The following is a 16,679-nucleotide window of genomic DNA, read 5'->3' on the forward strand; positions in this document are numbered from 1 at the left end:
TTTTTTAATGAAGAAAAAAATACACATCACAACTACTGAAATGAGCTAATTTTCTCAAATATCTAATAAATCTGGAAAATACCGTTATATATATGGGGAAATTGCCTGTATTTTTGTTCTTTTCCTCTACTTTTCCTCCATTCATTCGAATTCCTGTCTATTAATACAGAAAGATATATGTGTAAGATTTATTAGATAGATGGAAAAGGCACAAAGAGAGGCGGCTCGAGTCATAACTGGACTACCTTTGTATGCAAGTAATGATTCATTATATTTTGAAACGGGATTAGAACCTCTATCATAAAGAAGAAAAAAGCGAAAATTGAGTGTTTTATATAAAATGAAAAATGATTTAACCCCCAGCTATTTATCGGCCCTTTTGCCAAACTCTGTGGGTGTCAACAATCGGTATAACTTACGAAATCAAAATAATTATAATATTCCTTCTTTCAGACTTTCGTTAAGTAATTCATCTTTTCTGTTCCGTCATCGACTTTACGTCTTTGGAATTCATTAGATAATGCAATAAAAACACTATCTTCTTTAAGTACTTTCAAATCTGCTATATCCGACGGAGCAAATTCGCCTCCACCACCATATTTTAAATTTGGCGACAGAAATTTAAATATTTTACATACAAGACTCAGGCATCAATGTAGCTCCTTGAAATATGATTTGTTCCGTGTTAAGATTGTTGACAACCCTTCGTGTAACTGTGGACATTCCCGTGAGGATGTTACTCATTTTATCTCAGAATGTAAACTTTATAATGCAGCACGAATTACACTGTTTCAAAACACGAGGTGGTTAAATACAATGTATATATCCAGTTAATTTAGACTTGTTTTTATTTGGAAATGAAAATCTGTCCATAGACATAAATAAAGAAGATTTCAGACACGTACATATTTTCATCAAATCCAGCCACAGGTTTTAAGTAAAAGGTATTGATTGTATATAATGATTTGTATGTCTTGTTAAATGTCATCATGTAAATATCAATATATGAACTGTATTAGAGGAAAAGGCGTTGATAAGTTGGAAAAACTTGTGCCTAATCCTCTGCTCAATTTTGGGGCAATAAATATGTTTAAATCAATAAGAATTGTCTATTGTGTTTGTGTCTAGATATATTTTTATTTTATATGTGTTTGTCAGCGCGTGTTCATGCACGTACATCTACCCACCAAATGACAACAGGTGATTTAGAGATGAAGAGAGAGAGAGAATCGGATCTATAAAGCATCCATATAATTTTCGCCAAGCTACGCTACACGAAATTAAACTGCTCATATATACATGTACAATCATACCCTGCTATAATGGTCAATATCCATACACTGTTGTATCATAAAATAGTTATTGTATGGGTTTTTCTTGAAATAGCACTTTTATTGTACCCCTTGTCATAAACTATTTCCCTCGGCTTCGCCTCGGGAAATAGTTCATTTCTTGGGGGACAATAAAAGTCCTATTTCCCTCACACCCATACAATATCTGTATAATACAATATTACATTTTCGAACCCGCCATCCTTAGCTTACTGGTCCGCCGCTCTCCTGGCTGAGATTAAAGGGGAAATTCCCCAGCGCGAAGATATAGAAGGCGACCGTATCACTATGTACACCATTCTGTATGGCAAGCCAAGTTGTCATTTATTTTACCAAATTATATAAGATATCTTATATATTATATAAGATATCTCATAACAGATATAAAATATCTTATATAATGTGTAAGATATCTTATAAAGAAAAGTCTTTATGATAACTTATAAAGAACGAGACTCTCGTGAGACCGGCAAAACCTAAAAGTTCGAGAATGACTGCTCCCTCTGTTAGGTAACTTCCGTTTTGATAAATGGCACGCGGAACATACACAATCAACCCTCTGTCGCGACCACGATCGACTAGGCACGGAGCAGATGTCGTGTTCGAGGAAACATGAATGTATGGCAATTATAAATCTGTTTCAACCATTATACATGTATGTAGTTTCAGCTTATCTCGGCTCCTTCATCGAGTGCAGGAGAGTTCATTATTTCAAATTCAAATCTGGTTCTTTATCAGATATCTTATAATCGAATTATATAAGATTCTTATATAATTTCTTTTATAAGATATCTTATATAATATTTTTAGATATCTTATATCTTTTATTAGATATCTTCTAAAGAAAAGTATATAAGATATCTCATTTATTATATAAGATTTCTTATAAAGTATATAAGATATCTAATAAAATTTATAAGATATCTTATATATTTATATAAGATATCTTATATAATTTGGTAAAATCTTGGATCAACATTGCTCTGTAAATAAATGACAACTTGGCTAACTTGGCTTACCATAATTCTGCCACATAAAATGTTTAACACATGAATGTACATACGGAGTGAGGATATGCTGACTTTGCCCATCTTTCTACAGAGAAGTTCATTTCTACATTTCTTATACTCCTCCTCCGTCATCTTTATCCAAAGTGTGATGTTGCTGGCTCCTAGGGAGTTGAGTAGTGCTGGCGTCATCAATATGTCCTGGAGCGCCCTCTGAAGTTTATCATCCTTATGGAGTCTCCAAACATTCTCTAGTGCATCTACGTCATCAAACCCGACAGCAAGTATGATTCCTGATATGTAATATGAACATAAATGATGGATCATATACATCAGTAAATCATTTAACAACACATTTAGATATTTTATCTTGAATTACTGGTGCACGTCTTTTATACCCTCGGTGTCCATACTCGTTGCCAAGCAAGACGAAACTAAAATGTTTGCACTTCCTTACGCACAATGACCGAAAGGTATTGTTATGATAGGTGAATATGTCACAGCAGTTTGAAAACTGAATTGGAATCTATCTATTCATTAAATGTCACTGTCATGATCAGCAAAAAATACCCCGTTATATAACAAAATGTAAGAGTTATCTCCCCTGTAACGTATCTTGGTGTGTCTAGTTTAGGAGTAAACTCGGGATTGGATTTTTGTGGGGGGAAACACACGAAACAAATAGCAATGTTTGTCTTGATCTGATATTGTTTTATAATCACTGACCTTTTTCGAATCGTTCAAGATACGCTCCATGAAATATATTTTTCTTGTCCAAAGCAGCTTTCATGTTGACAATATCAGCAGCCTGGTATATTTCAAAGAGTCTGTCCATCAGATCCATGCGGTAGTATTGTTCCGAGCCTATGTCGTGAGCGTTCTCCGCCTTAGCGTCGTATATCTTCACATATATACCGACCTCACCTGAAACAAAACGATAACGGCGTCATATATCTTCACGTATATACCGACCTCACCTGAAACAAAACGATAACGACATTGGGATATACTTGGAATTACTCAGACGAAATAACAGTGATCATTCATATCCCATGTAGAAGGCTACTGATCTTACTGCATCTCGAGTTTAAATTTATGCATTCCGACAATATATACTGTAAATCACATATTTCGAGTGGGTTTTATTTTGGCGTTTTACGTGAGGAGAATCATTCGCGATTATTTGTGAAAAAAAATCTTGGGATGGCGCTCATATTGTCCGTTACCATAGAGGAATCTTCCAAACTCCATTATTCTATTAGCTCATCATTCGTGAATTTAAAGTCATTTCCAGCTCAACATTCGCGAAACCGTGTATTCGTGATCGGAAGAGTTAAATGAGGGAAATAAAGTATTCGCGAAATCTAAGTAACTCCCAGTAACAAAACAAATTAAACCCTGCAATAAGAATCAGACAACATTAAAATAGATAACAACAAACCTCGGGCGAACCATGATCATAGTAGCTCCATTAAGGATCTTACTAAACACACAAGTGAACAGGATTTATTGATAATACCTTCGTTACCTCACAGTCTGATAACAAATACAGGTGATTTACACTGGACGATATGTATGACAGTAACACGACTGATACTACGGTGGCTGGGAACAGACATAACATATAAATAGTGTTGCCTTCGATCGATATTTATTCTGTAGGAACGAAATATTATTGTGTTCGATAGAGATATTATTATGTAGGAACGAAATATTATTGTGTAGGAACGAAATATTATTGCGTTCGATCGAAATATTATTGTGTAGGAACGAAATACTATTGCGTTCGATCGAAATAGTATTGTGTAGGAACGAAATATTATTGCGTTCGGTCGAAATATTGTGTAGTAACGAAATATTATTGCGTTCGATCGAAATATTATTGTGTAGGAACGAAATATTATTGCGTTCGATCGAAATATTTTTGTGAAGGAATGAAATATTATTGCGTTCGATCGAAATTTATGGTGTAGGAACGAAATATTATTGCGTTCGATCGAAATATTATTGTGTTCTGTCGAAATATTATTGTGTAGGAACGAAATATTATTGCGTTCGATCGAAATATTTTTGTGTAGGATCGAAATATTATTGCGTTCGATCGAAATATTATTGCGTTTGATCTTCCTCATAGTAATTGGAGAACGTTTGACAGGATGGCTGTGCATGGTGCTATAAGATACTTATCTGAAATAGACTTGAAACAAAGGAAAATGGTGTCGTTATTAAAAGGTATGGGATTTATGATATCAGAAAGACACCTTAGTTGTATACTTGCTCAAAGTCGCCTTTGGAAAAGGAAAGACTATTCGGATAGTGTTTTAGGAACAGACTTTATTCGTATTCAATGAAACAGAAATATATTTATTATGACGATATTTTCCTACATTTAACATTGTACTTGTTCCTGCAGTAGTCACGTGATTTGTTTAGTCAAGGTTTACTACAGTAATAATATTACCACAGAAAACAGCGTTTAATTTGAAGGATATGTACAAAACCCGATATATACAACGTCCGTTTAATTTGAAGGATATGTACAAAACCCGATATATACAACGTCCGTTTATCAGTTCGCATTAACAGCTTACAATTTTTAAATGTACAATATGTTTGAAAGTTATATATTGTCTATATTATATCTAACTACCTTATGAACCAGCTCAGTCCCATTGATGTATAATTTGGAGGTCATGGACTATACATACAGTATGGATGACTCCATTTATAATCAGTACCTATATACATACAGTATGGGTGACTCCATTCATAATCAGTACCTATACATACAGTATGGGTGACTCCATTCATACTCAGTACCTATACATACAGTATGGGTGACTCCATTCATACTCAGTACCTATACATACAGTATGGATGACTCCTTTTATAATCAGTACCTATACATACAGTATGGAAGACTCCATTCATAATCAGTACCTATACATACAGTATGGAAGACTCCATTCATAATCAGTACACCCCAGTACCTATACATACAGTATGGACGACTCCATTCATAATCGGTACCTATACATACAGTATGGAAGACTCCATTCATAATCAGTACACCCCAGTACCTATACATACAGTATGGACGACTCCATTTATAATCAGTACCTATACATACAGTATGGACGACTCCATTCATAATCAGTACCTATACATACAGTATGGATGACTCCTTTTATAATCAGTACACTCCAGTACCTACATGTATACATACAGTATGGATGACTCCATTTATAATCAGTACCTATACATACAGTATGGATGACTCCATTTATAATCAGTACCTATACATACAGTATGGATGACTCCTTTTATAATCAGTACCTATACATACAGTATGGACGACTCCATTTATAATCAGTACACCCCAGTACCTATACATACAGTATGGACGACTCCATTCATAATCAGTACCTATACATACAGTATGGACGACTCCATTCATAATCAGTACCTATACATACAGTATGGATGACTCCATTTATAATCAGTACCTATACATACAGTATGGACGACTCCATTCATAATCAGTACCTATACATACAGTATGGAAGACTCCATTTATAATCAGTACCTATACATACAGTATGGAAGACTCCATTCATAATCAGTACCTATACATACAGTATGGATGACTCCATTCATAATCAGTACCTATATACATACAGTATGGATGACTCCTTTCATAATCAGTACCTATATACATACAGTATGGAAGACTCCATTCATAATCAGTACCTATATACATACAGTATGGATGACTCCTTTTATAATCAGTACCTATACATACAGTATGGATGACTCCTTTTATAATCAGTACCTATACATACAGTATGGGTGACTCCATTTATAATCAGTACCTATATACATACAGTATGGATGACTCCATTCATAATCAGTACCTATATACATACAGTATGGATGACTCCATTCATAATCAGTACCTATATACATACAGTATGGATGACTCCTTTTATAATCAGTACCTATACATACAGTATGGGTGACTCCATTTATAATCAGTACCTATACATACAGTATGGGTGACTCCATTCATAATCAGTACCTATATACATACAGTATGGATGACTCCATTCATAATCAGTACCTATATACATACAGTATGGATGACTCCATTCATAATCAGTACCTATACATACAGTATGGACGACTCCATTCATACTCAGTACCTATACATACAGTATGGATGACTCCATTCATAATCAGTACCTATATACATACAGTATGGGTGACTCCATTCATAATCAGTACACCCCTGTACCTATATACATACAGTATGGATGACTCCTTTTATAATCAGTACCTATACATACAGTATGGGTGACTCCATTCATAATCAGTACACCCCTGTACCTATATACATACAGTATGGATGACTCCTTTTATAATCAGTACCTATATACATACAGTATGGATGACTCCTTTTATAATCAGTACCTATACATACAGTATGGATGACTCCATTTATAATCAGTACCTATATACATACAGTTTGGATGACTCCTTTTATAATCAGTACCTATATACATACAGTATGGATGACTCCTTTTATAATCAGTACCTATATACATACAGTATGGATGACTCCATTTATAATCAGTACCTATATACATACAGTATGGATGACTCCTTTTATAATCAGTACCTATACATACAGTATGGATGACTCCATTCATAATCAGTACCTATACATACAGTATGGATGACTCCATTTATAATCAGTACCTATACATACAGTATGAGTGACTCCATTCATAATCAGTACCTATACATACAGTATGGATGACTCCATTTATAATCAGTACCTATACATACAGTATGGATGACTCCTTTTATAACCAGTACCTATACATACAGTATGGAAGACTCCATTCATAATCAGTACCTATATACATACAGTATGGATGCCTCCTTTTATAATCAGTACTTAAGACAAGTTCTATGAAAATAACATTCTCTGCTAAACATATACAAATGTACATTGATGTTTTCCCACGCGAGGATATTTCGTTCCCACGCAATAACACAGACACCAAACGTCACCGTGAAATATGTAGTATTTATATTTGTCGTTATTTGCGAGGATAGAATTCAGAAACCAAGAAAAAGTCCATGGAAATAAGTTTAAAAGACAATTATCGGTTTTTCAAATTTTCGCCTAAAATACCTACCTACACGTGTACATGTATTTTGCTTTATTTTAATAGTACCTTATATCCGCGATGACCCCTACCGAACGCCACGCCCCGCATAAATCAATGTACATGGGTGTATTTATCTAATTTGTCTTGAATACAAAAATACCGTTGTCCTTTATTTTGAAATCGAATAGAATATATAGGTATTGATCGAGATCCTGCTGGGCTTGTCTATATATACAGGGGTGTGACAGGATAATTATATAGCTACGGAATACTTAGCTTCAATAATGACTATGGAAAACTGAAGTAGGTTTGAAAAGAAGAGAAATATTTCCGATAACAGCCAGAATAATGCTTGTACGATTATGGTTTACTCTGTATAAACAACCCTGGTCTTTTTTTAAAGTCACAATATATACAAAATACTTTTACGTACTATGTGAATAATTCTTTTTGAGCGCGACGTGAAAATGAATGTTACTCGGTATGAATGTAATCAGTATTTTTGTAAGTAAACAGAGGTTTTAACAAATGAACGTTTCTAAGTCATATTGTTAACTGTAGGAGTATAAACATTTATTTTACCTTAGGACTGAAAGTCATCTTTAATTTTGATCTAATGAATTTTTATAAATATATAATTTGAAAGTCATTTATAAGGAAACTCGCACCAATAGGTATTGTAATGGAGACATGTGTATATACAGCTGACAGGTGTTGACGTTTAAAGTCTTTGTCTAACCAAACAATGCTTTACTTATTGTCGTATATCGAGTCTGAGTAAACACAAAGTCAAAAATATGATTACAGCAAACAATGGCTCTAACTTAACATGGGGAATTCTATGTTTCAGGTGTTCTATACGGATAGGTGGGGTTTTATTCCCTTCTTTGGTGAATGATAAATGATTTCTATGTACTCTATTTACACACATGCATATAGTAACAGTACACATTTCAATAAAACAAAAATTAAAATGATGGGTACGTGCACCTTCGGATTTCGTTCTATAGTCTAATATTGGTTCGGGCCAATTTTTATCTTTCCGACTTTCCAGCAGGGTTTCCATACTTTCGAGCCTTAGCATCACTGACGAGTCATAGAAGGACAAAACAGTCGTATGATGTCCCTAGCATCACTGACGAGTCATAAAAGGACAAAACAGCTGTATGTTGTCCCTAGCATCACTGACGAATCCTAAAAGGACAAAACAGTTGTATGGTGTCCCTAGCATCACTGGCGAGTCCTAGAAGGACAAAACAGTTGTATGGTGTCCCTAGCATCACTGACGAGTCATAGAAGGACAAAACAGTCGTATGATGTCCCTAGCATCACAGACGAGTCATAGAAGGACAAAACAGCTGTGTGATGTCCCTAACATCACTGACGAGTCATAGAAGGACAAAACAGCTGTATGATGTCCCTAGCATCACAGACGAGTCATAGAAGGACAAAACAGCTGTGTGATGTCCCTAACATCACTGACGAGTCATAGGAGGACAAAACAGTCGTATGATGTCCCTAGCATCACTGACGAGTCATAGAAGGACAAAACAGCTGTATGTTGTCCCTAGCATCACTGACGAATCCTAAAAGGACAAAACAGTTGTATGGTGTCCCTAGCATCACTGGCGAGTCCTAGAAGGACAAAACAGTTGTATGGTGTCCCTAACATCACTGACGAGTCATAGAAGGACAAAACAGTCGTATGATGTCCCTAGCATCACAGACGAGTCATAGAAGGACAAAACAGCTGTATGGTGTCCCTAACATCACTGACGAGTCATAGAAGGACAAAACAGCACTATGATGTCTCTAACATCACTGACGAGTCGTAGAAGGACAAGACAGCTGTATGATGTCCCTAGCATCACTGACGAACCCTAAAAGGACAAAACAGTTGTATGGTGTCCCTAACATCACTGACGAGTCTTTTGAGGACTAAACAACTGTTTGATGTCCCTAGCATCACTGGCGAGTCCTAGAAGTATGAAACAGCTGTAAGATGTATACTTAGCATCACTGACGAGTCCTAGAAGTATGAAACAGCTCTGTGACGTCCCTAACATCTCTGACTAGTCTTTTGAGGACTAAACAACTGTTTGATGTCCCTAGCATCACTGGCGAGTCCTAGAAGTATGAAACAGCTCTGTGACGTCCCTAACATCTCTGACTAGTCCTCGAAGAACGCAAAAGCTGTGTGATGTATAAAACATCACTGACGAATCCTAAAAGGACGAATTCGAAACAGCTGTATAATGTCCCTAACATTACTGACATGTCGTACAAAGACGAAACAGCTGTATGATGTCCCTAACATGACTGACAAGGCGTACAAAGACGAAACAGCTGCATGATGTCCCTAACTTCACTGACGAGTCCCAGAAAGACGAAACAGCTATATGATGTCCCTAACATCTCTGACGAGTCATTGAATGACGCAAATGCTGTATGATGTCTCTAACATCACTAAGGAGTCTTTGAAGGACAAAACTTCTGTATGATGTCCATAGAATTACTGATGCGCGCTAGTATGATGAAACAGATTATGTTGCTCGTCAGGGATGTTCCTAACATCACTGACGAGTCCTAGAAGGACGTAACAGCTGTATGGTGTCCCTAACGTGTCTGACGAGTCCTAGAAGGACGTAACAGCTGTATGGTGTCCCTAACGTGTCTGACGAGTCCTAGAAGGACGAAACAGTTGTATGATGTCTCTAACATCACTGACAAGTCTTTCAAGAACGAAACAGCTGCACGATGTCCCTAACTTCATTGATGAGTCATAGAAGGACCAAACAGCTCTATGATGTCCCTAACATTATTGGATGTCCTGGATGGACGATTCAGATGTATGCTGTCCTTAACATCATTGGCGAGACCTAGAAGGACGAAACAGCTGTATGGTGTCCCTAACATCACTGACGTGTCCTAGAAGGACGAAACAGCTGAATGATATCCCCAACATCACTGACGAGTCCACGAAGGACGAAACATTACGTTACTATTAATATCTCGTATTTTCATATTTAAAGATTTGATGCAATTGTCTCTGATGTTTATATCATATAATTAAACTGAAAAGGAAGTCTCCACAAAACTCTTGTCTCCAGAAGACCGGAATAGATGTTCGATTGCTTCTTGGTGATAGTTTACATTAAGACGTCCTCAAGATGTAAACACTAACAGCCCACGTTAACGTGTGATACAGGGGGGCCAGATTAAGGTGTTACTGTACATGTATATGAAAACGTGTCTGGCCAAACTTCAATTATCCAGATTAATAGTTTGTTTCTCCAAGGAATATGAAAAGTTGTAGAACACGACCGCGATAAAGATTTTCACAGGTGAGTATGTATCTCGACAGAGGACGATTCTCGTTCCATACAGGGTTCATTGTTGTGGTTTCTCGCCCTTTCAACATCATTCTGGACACTGGAAACATTTCCTTACATTTTTTCTTCTTGCTAAATTTTCTACTTTTATTCTACACGTTAAGGACTGGCGAGGAGTTACCGTTTTATAACTAAATGGTCTTACGTGAGTGGCTACAATGTAAGTCATATGCAATTTATTGAACGAGATCGATAAATTCCACGAGATTCCGGGAGATTGATCAATTCCAGGAGATTGATCAATTCTACGAGATTGATCAATTCCGGGAGATTGATCAGTTCCACGAGATTGATCAGTTCCACGAGATTGATCAGTTCCACGAGATTATTGATCAGTTCCACGAGATTGATCAGTTCCACGAGATTGATCAGTTCCACGAGATTGATCAGTTCCACGAGATTATTGATCAGTTCCACGAGATTGATCAGTTCCACGAGATTGATCAGTTCCACGAGATTTATCAATTCCGGGAGATTGATCAGTTCCACGAGATTGATCAGTTCCACGAGATTATTGATCAGTTCCACGAGATTGATCAGTTCCACGAGATTATTGATCAGTTCCACGAGATTGATCAGTTCCACGAGATTATTGATCAGTTCCGAGAGATTGATCAATTCCGGGAGATTGATCAGTTCCACGAGATTGATCAGTTCCACGAGATTATTGATCAGTTCCACGAGATTGATCAGTTCCACGAGATTGATCAGTTCCACGAGATTATTGATCAGTTCCACGAGATTGATCAGTTCCACGAGATTGATCAGTTCCACGAGATTGATCAGTTCCACGAGATTGATCAATTCCGGGAGATTGATCAGTTCCACGAGATTGATCAATTCCAGATGCCATATTTACCAGTGTAAACCTCTATGTATCACATAACTCATATCTATGAGAATGTAAGCGAAACTCTTTAATAATTTCTGTACAAAACAGGCGACTTTTGACTCGGACGTTATGTGCTTCTCTACAGAAATTATCACGCCACGTCATATATAATTCTGATGTCATGAATTATTCGTGACGTCACAATAGTGTTATTTGATATTATTTTTTTGGTACAGGATTCTGTATCCTCTACATCAGACTCAGCACGTGGTTATTGTTATAATAACAGTTTTTGAATGTAACGACACAAAGGATCATAAACTAGCCTTGAAATCGTAAAATAAATTAACGTTTTCCAGTGATTATCCAGTTCATTTCTGAAACAATTTAAATTATGAGCACACACTACATTTTCTAGTAAGTTATACCACACATTTACAGTGCGTAGTAAAAAAAATCCTCTAGATTTCTACATGAGTTCACAATGTTGCGGGTATATTTTCAGAGAATTTCCTATATTTCCTGACTGATTGGAAACATCTTTCCTTAACTTCAAAAAGCCAGTTACATCGCGATCGTATTTTCCATGGATGACTTTATATAGTTCGACCATATCTCCTCGCTGTCTTCTGAACGGGAATTAAAATGTTGTTGGTATTTAGGCCTTTCAGTCTATCCGGGTATGAAAGTTTTTCACTTCGCCGACCAGTTTTGTTGCTCTTCTTTGAACTCCTCCGATTTTTTCAATGTACTTTGTTTTATATTGAAACCAAATGGCGCTTGCGAAATCAAGATGCGTTCTTACTAGCAGAGACATATGTCTCTGTTACTAGAGAAATGTTTCTTTGTCCAAATTTATAAATTTTCTTCTTCCATTATAATATTTGCTCTTTTGACTTTTTCTAAAATATAGTTTTCAAATTCAAGATTGCTATCAATTACTACTAAGTCTTTGTCCGCTTCCGATTTCTTTAGAGTTGTACGTAAGTTGGTATGTCAAGTCATTTACAGTGATTCTTCCTATGTACATGTGAACACATTTCCCGGTACGTAGTTTTGACAGCCATGTATCACACCATTTTCCATTCGATAGAGATCTTCCTGAAGAAAGGGTTAGATATTTTGTGTTCGGGGGCGCGGTGGCCGAGTGGTTAAGGTGTCCCTTAAGGTATCACTAGCCCTCCACCTCTGGGTTGCGAGTTCGAAACCTACGTGGGGCAGTTGCCAGGTACTGACCGTAGGCCGGTGGTTTTTCTCCGGGTACTCCGGCTTTCCTCCACCTCCAAAACCTGGCACGTCCTTAAATGACCCTGGCTGTTAATAGGACGTTATACAAAAACAAAATTCCCGCGTGTTCATTGCGATATGTATGACATAGCCATATTACACAATACAACGAGCAAGTTTGTGATAATATGAAATATCAAGGTTATTTTATTGCCATTGAATTAAAAAAAATAGTGTGACGTTTTCAAATTTTAAAATGTGTGATACCTTGTTTAACATAATTACCAAACCAGTCCCACCATTCATGTTATGAAAATCGCGAGCCCACAACAAAATTCCCACATGTGCCCTGATGACATGTGTTTACTCGATTAGAAACCATGCACGGGATTTCTCCGTAAGCGGGATTCGTTTAAGGTCTCGTTTACGGACAGATCCGACAATTCCCGATTGTGCATTTGACAAACATGACATGTCACTGTCAGCATTTGGTTTACAAAAGCCGTATTGAGAAGTCAGGAAAACTCGTATAGAACACGTGCCTAGGTTCTACATACAACACACCTGTCCCGATACGCTATATAACATTACTGATAATTTCTGTAACAAAGGTCAATCGTGGAAGGTCAGATTTACGATAGTTTTGATAAATGAGATATTTCCCTTGTAACTGTTATTGAATGTGACAAAGAAAAAATATTGCACAATAAATATTGTAAAATGTTATTGTCCACTACTGTGAGGTTATACCCAATGTAAATACACCTTTGAAGTATTGCTAATCTGATTCTCGTGAATCATTTTTCATAACTAGGACATATTTGGGGTTGAAAGGACGCGTGGGTATTATCTAAGTGATCGAGGTGTCCTTACGATAACATTATACTACCGGTATGTTCTAGGTAGATCTGTTAACGGTCAATTCTAAAACATAAGCAGCATTTATTTAAATGTAAATGTTAACTTTATTTATTTCACAACAATTGCGAAACAATTCATGTCAACGTATATTAATAACGCTTCTTGGCCAAGACGGAAGCGCGCGAGGGGTCTTACTAATGGGAGGAAACCAGAGTACCCGGAGAAAACCCACGTGGTCGCATAAGTGACCCCATTCCTTTTCACGTCCGATCGGGGAATTGAACCCCGGTCGCCTAGGTGAAAGGCAATTGTGTTATCCTCCTTCTAATACTATGATAAAGTAAAATACTATTTTGTATGATACTTAGCAGCTCCTCGAATCCACAGGAGTTAGTTGTTTATGTCGGTATATTAATGGTGTACTGTTTCTTACAGAATTCAGTGCGGATACTTACCTCGATGCAAATATTCATATTTCTATTTTTCAAATTATGTATCAATAATAGACAATTCATCGAGGAAAATGTATCAATCTCTTAATTTACACTTCCGGTTTAATTCAATAAATCAACATTCCAATCAGTCGTGTTTGATAGAGAAACGTCCACATTAACAATACGGAATGCATGTACCTGACACCTACATCCACCCAATCTGATTACAATCCTCTGTTGATAGCGTGATAGTAATAGGGGCCGCGGTGGCCGAGTGGTTACGGTGTACCGACACTTTAACACTAGCCCTCCACCTCTTGGTTGCGAGTTCGAAACCTACGTGGGGCAGTTGCCAGGTACTGACCGTAGACTGGTGGTTTTTCTCCGGGTACTCTGGCTTTCCTCCATCTCTAAACCTGGCACGTCCTTAAATGACCCTGGCTGTTAATAGGACGTTAAACAAAAACAAACCAAACCAACCAAATCTATAGTATATTGTCCTGCCATCTAACATAACCCTGATCGCGCTACCTTCAGATGTTTGTAAGCCATGAACAGATAGTTTTGATCCGAATGGCACCCATTGTAAAGCAGGTTGTTGAAGTAGGACTAGATGTTCTTACTAATTAACCCTTGGACTATCTTTTACTTATCCCAAATATATCTTTCTCGTGTGGTCAGCAGTTTGGTTTCTTTCGTCAGTAACCTGGTGAATATATTTGTTAATACTAGATAAATGTGACAACTTAACATACATCAAGAATATCGGTTATTCTTAAGTTCTTATGTTAAGTTTTCACATTTATATAGCGAAATATCCCTAACCCATAATCATGTACATGCATGTAATTTTAATTTACGTATGCTAATTTAGACCAGTCCTTTGTGACAGGAGAATAACGTTTACGTACCGTCCTCTCGGCGGAAGAATGGTTGAGATGAGTCCCCTGTTTTCTGAGACATGGCTGGAAATGTAGATAATAAGTGGTGTGGATGTCCCTCTGTATCGGACAGTGTAATAGTCCTCAAATTTGCTTCTCACAACAGTTCTGAAAAACAGCACAATGACACAAACAATTAAACCATGAAACCGAAACAATGGATCTATTACAGTCGCACTACAGTAGCTGTATGTCATATCAAATTATAGATTAGTGTAAAAATAAAACCAGAAATGAAACGATTTATACCAATCACACTGGAATCGGTATTTATTACATATTTAATGCCTCTCGCACTTGACCCAGTATGATATATTACACATTAACTGGTTTCAGTGAAATCAGTATAATGTAAAACATTGTTATGTGATGATGTTGGCTTCAGAGAAATAGTTTGGACTTAATCCTCCTTTTATTTCGTGTTAGCCACTGTGCCATACGAGTTAGGATTAGCCACTGTGTCATACGAGTTAGGATTAGCCACTGTGCCATACGAGTTAGGATTAGCCACTGTGCCATACGAGTTAGGATTAGCCACTGTGCCATACGAGTTAGGATTAGCCACTGTGTCATACGAGTTAGGATTAGCCACTGTGCCATACGAGTTAGGATTAGCCACTGTGCCATACGAGTTAGGATTAGCCACTGTGTCATACGAGTTAGGATTAGCCACTGTGTCATACGAGTTAGGATTAGCCACTGTGCCATACGAGTTAGGATTAGCCACTGTGCCATACGAGTTAGGATTAGCCACTGTGTCATACGAGTTAGGATTAGCCACTGTGTCATACGAGTTAGGATTACTGTACATTACTACAAAAATACATTGTACGTGTATATAACGTCGATAGTGTCTTATGTTGCGTACTTCACGTTACTTTCTGTGTTTATGATATTACGTTATGTGGTTATAACATTACTTTATGTGGTTATAACATTACGTTATGTGGTTATGATATTACGTTATGTGGTTATGACATTACGTTATGTGGTTATGATATTACGTTATGTGGTTATGACATTACGTTATGTGGTTATAACATTACGTTATGTGGTTATGACATTACGTTATATGGTTATGACATTACGTTATGTGGTTATGACATTACGTTATGTGGTTATAACATTACGTTATGTGGTTATGACATTACGTTATGTTGTTATGACATTACGTTATGTGGTTATAACATTACGTTATGTGGTTATAACATTACGTTATGTTGATATAACATTACGTTATGTGGTTATGATATTACGTTATGTGGTTATAACATTACGTTATGTGGTTATGTGGTTATAACATTACGTTATGTGGTTATGACATTACGTTATGTGGTTATAACATTACGTTATGTGGTTATGACATTACGTTATGTTGATATGACATTACGTTATGTTGTTATGACATTAAGTTATGTGGTTATGACATTACGTTATGTGGTTATGACATTACGTTATGTGGTTATAACATTACGTT

The 16,679-nt window shown here is 36.7% G+C and overlaps 2 protein-coding genes across 3 annotated transcripts in view; both read right to left on the minus strand.

Annotated features, from left to right (window-relative positions):
• The window catches only part of LOC117316861, a 40,646-nt gene that overhangs the window by 1,173 nt on the left and 22,794 nt on the right, over window positions 1–16,679 (minus strand). For both annotated transcript variants that reach the window (XM_033871644.1, XM_033871643.1), the window contains exons 2-4: window positions 15,173–15,310; window positions 3,065–3,262; window positions 2,395–2,631 (exon numbers count right to left, since the gene is read on the minus strand). In XM_033871644.1, coding sequence (XP_033727535.1) covers window positions 2,395–2,631; window positions 3,065–3,262; window positions 15,173–15,224 — 487 coding nt within the window. In that variant the 5' untranslated portion in view covers window positions 15,225–15,310. The remainder of the gene's footprint in view (window positions 1–2,394; window positions 2,632–3,064; window positions 3,263–15,172; window positions 15,311–16,679) is intronic.
• Window positions 15,615–16,013, minus strand: LOC117316322 (insoluble matrix shell protein 4-like). Its single transcript, XM_033870863.1, has one exon. The coding sequence runs from the start codon at window positions 16,011–16,013 to the stop codon at window positions 15,615–15,617; it is 399 nt and encodes a 132-aa protein (XP_033726754.1).

Source organism: Pecten maximus, chromosome 18, assembly GCF_902652985.1.
Source record: "Pecten maximus chromosome 18, xPecMax1.1, whole genome shotgun sequence".
In the NCBI taxonomy this organism is placed as follows: Eukaryota; Metazoa; Mollusca; class Bivalvia; order Pectinida; family Pectinidae; genus Pecten; species Pecten maximus.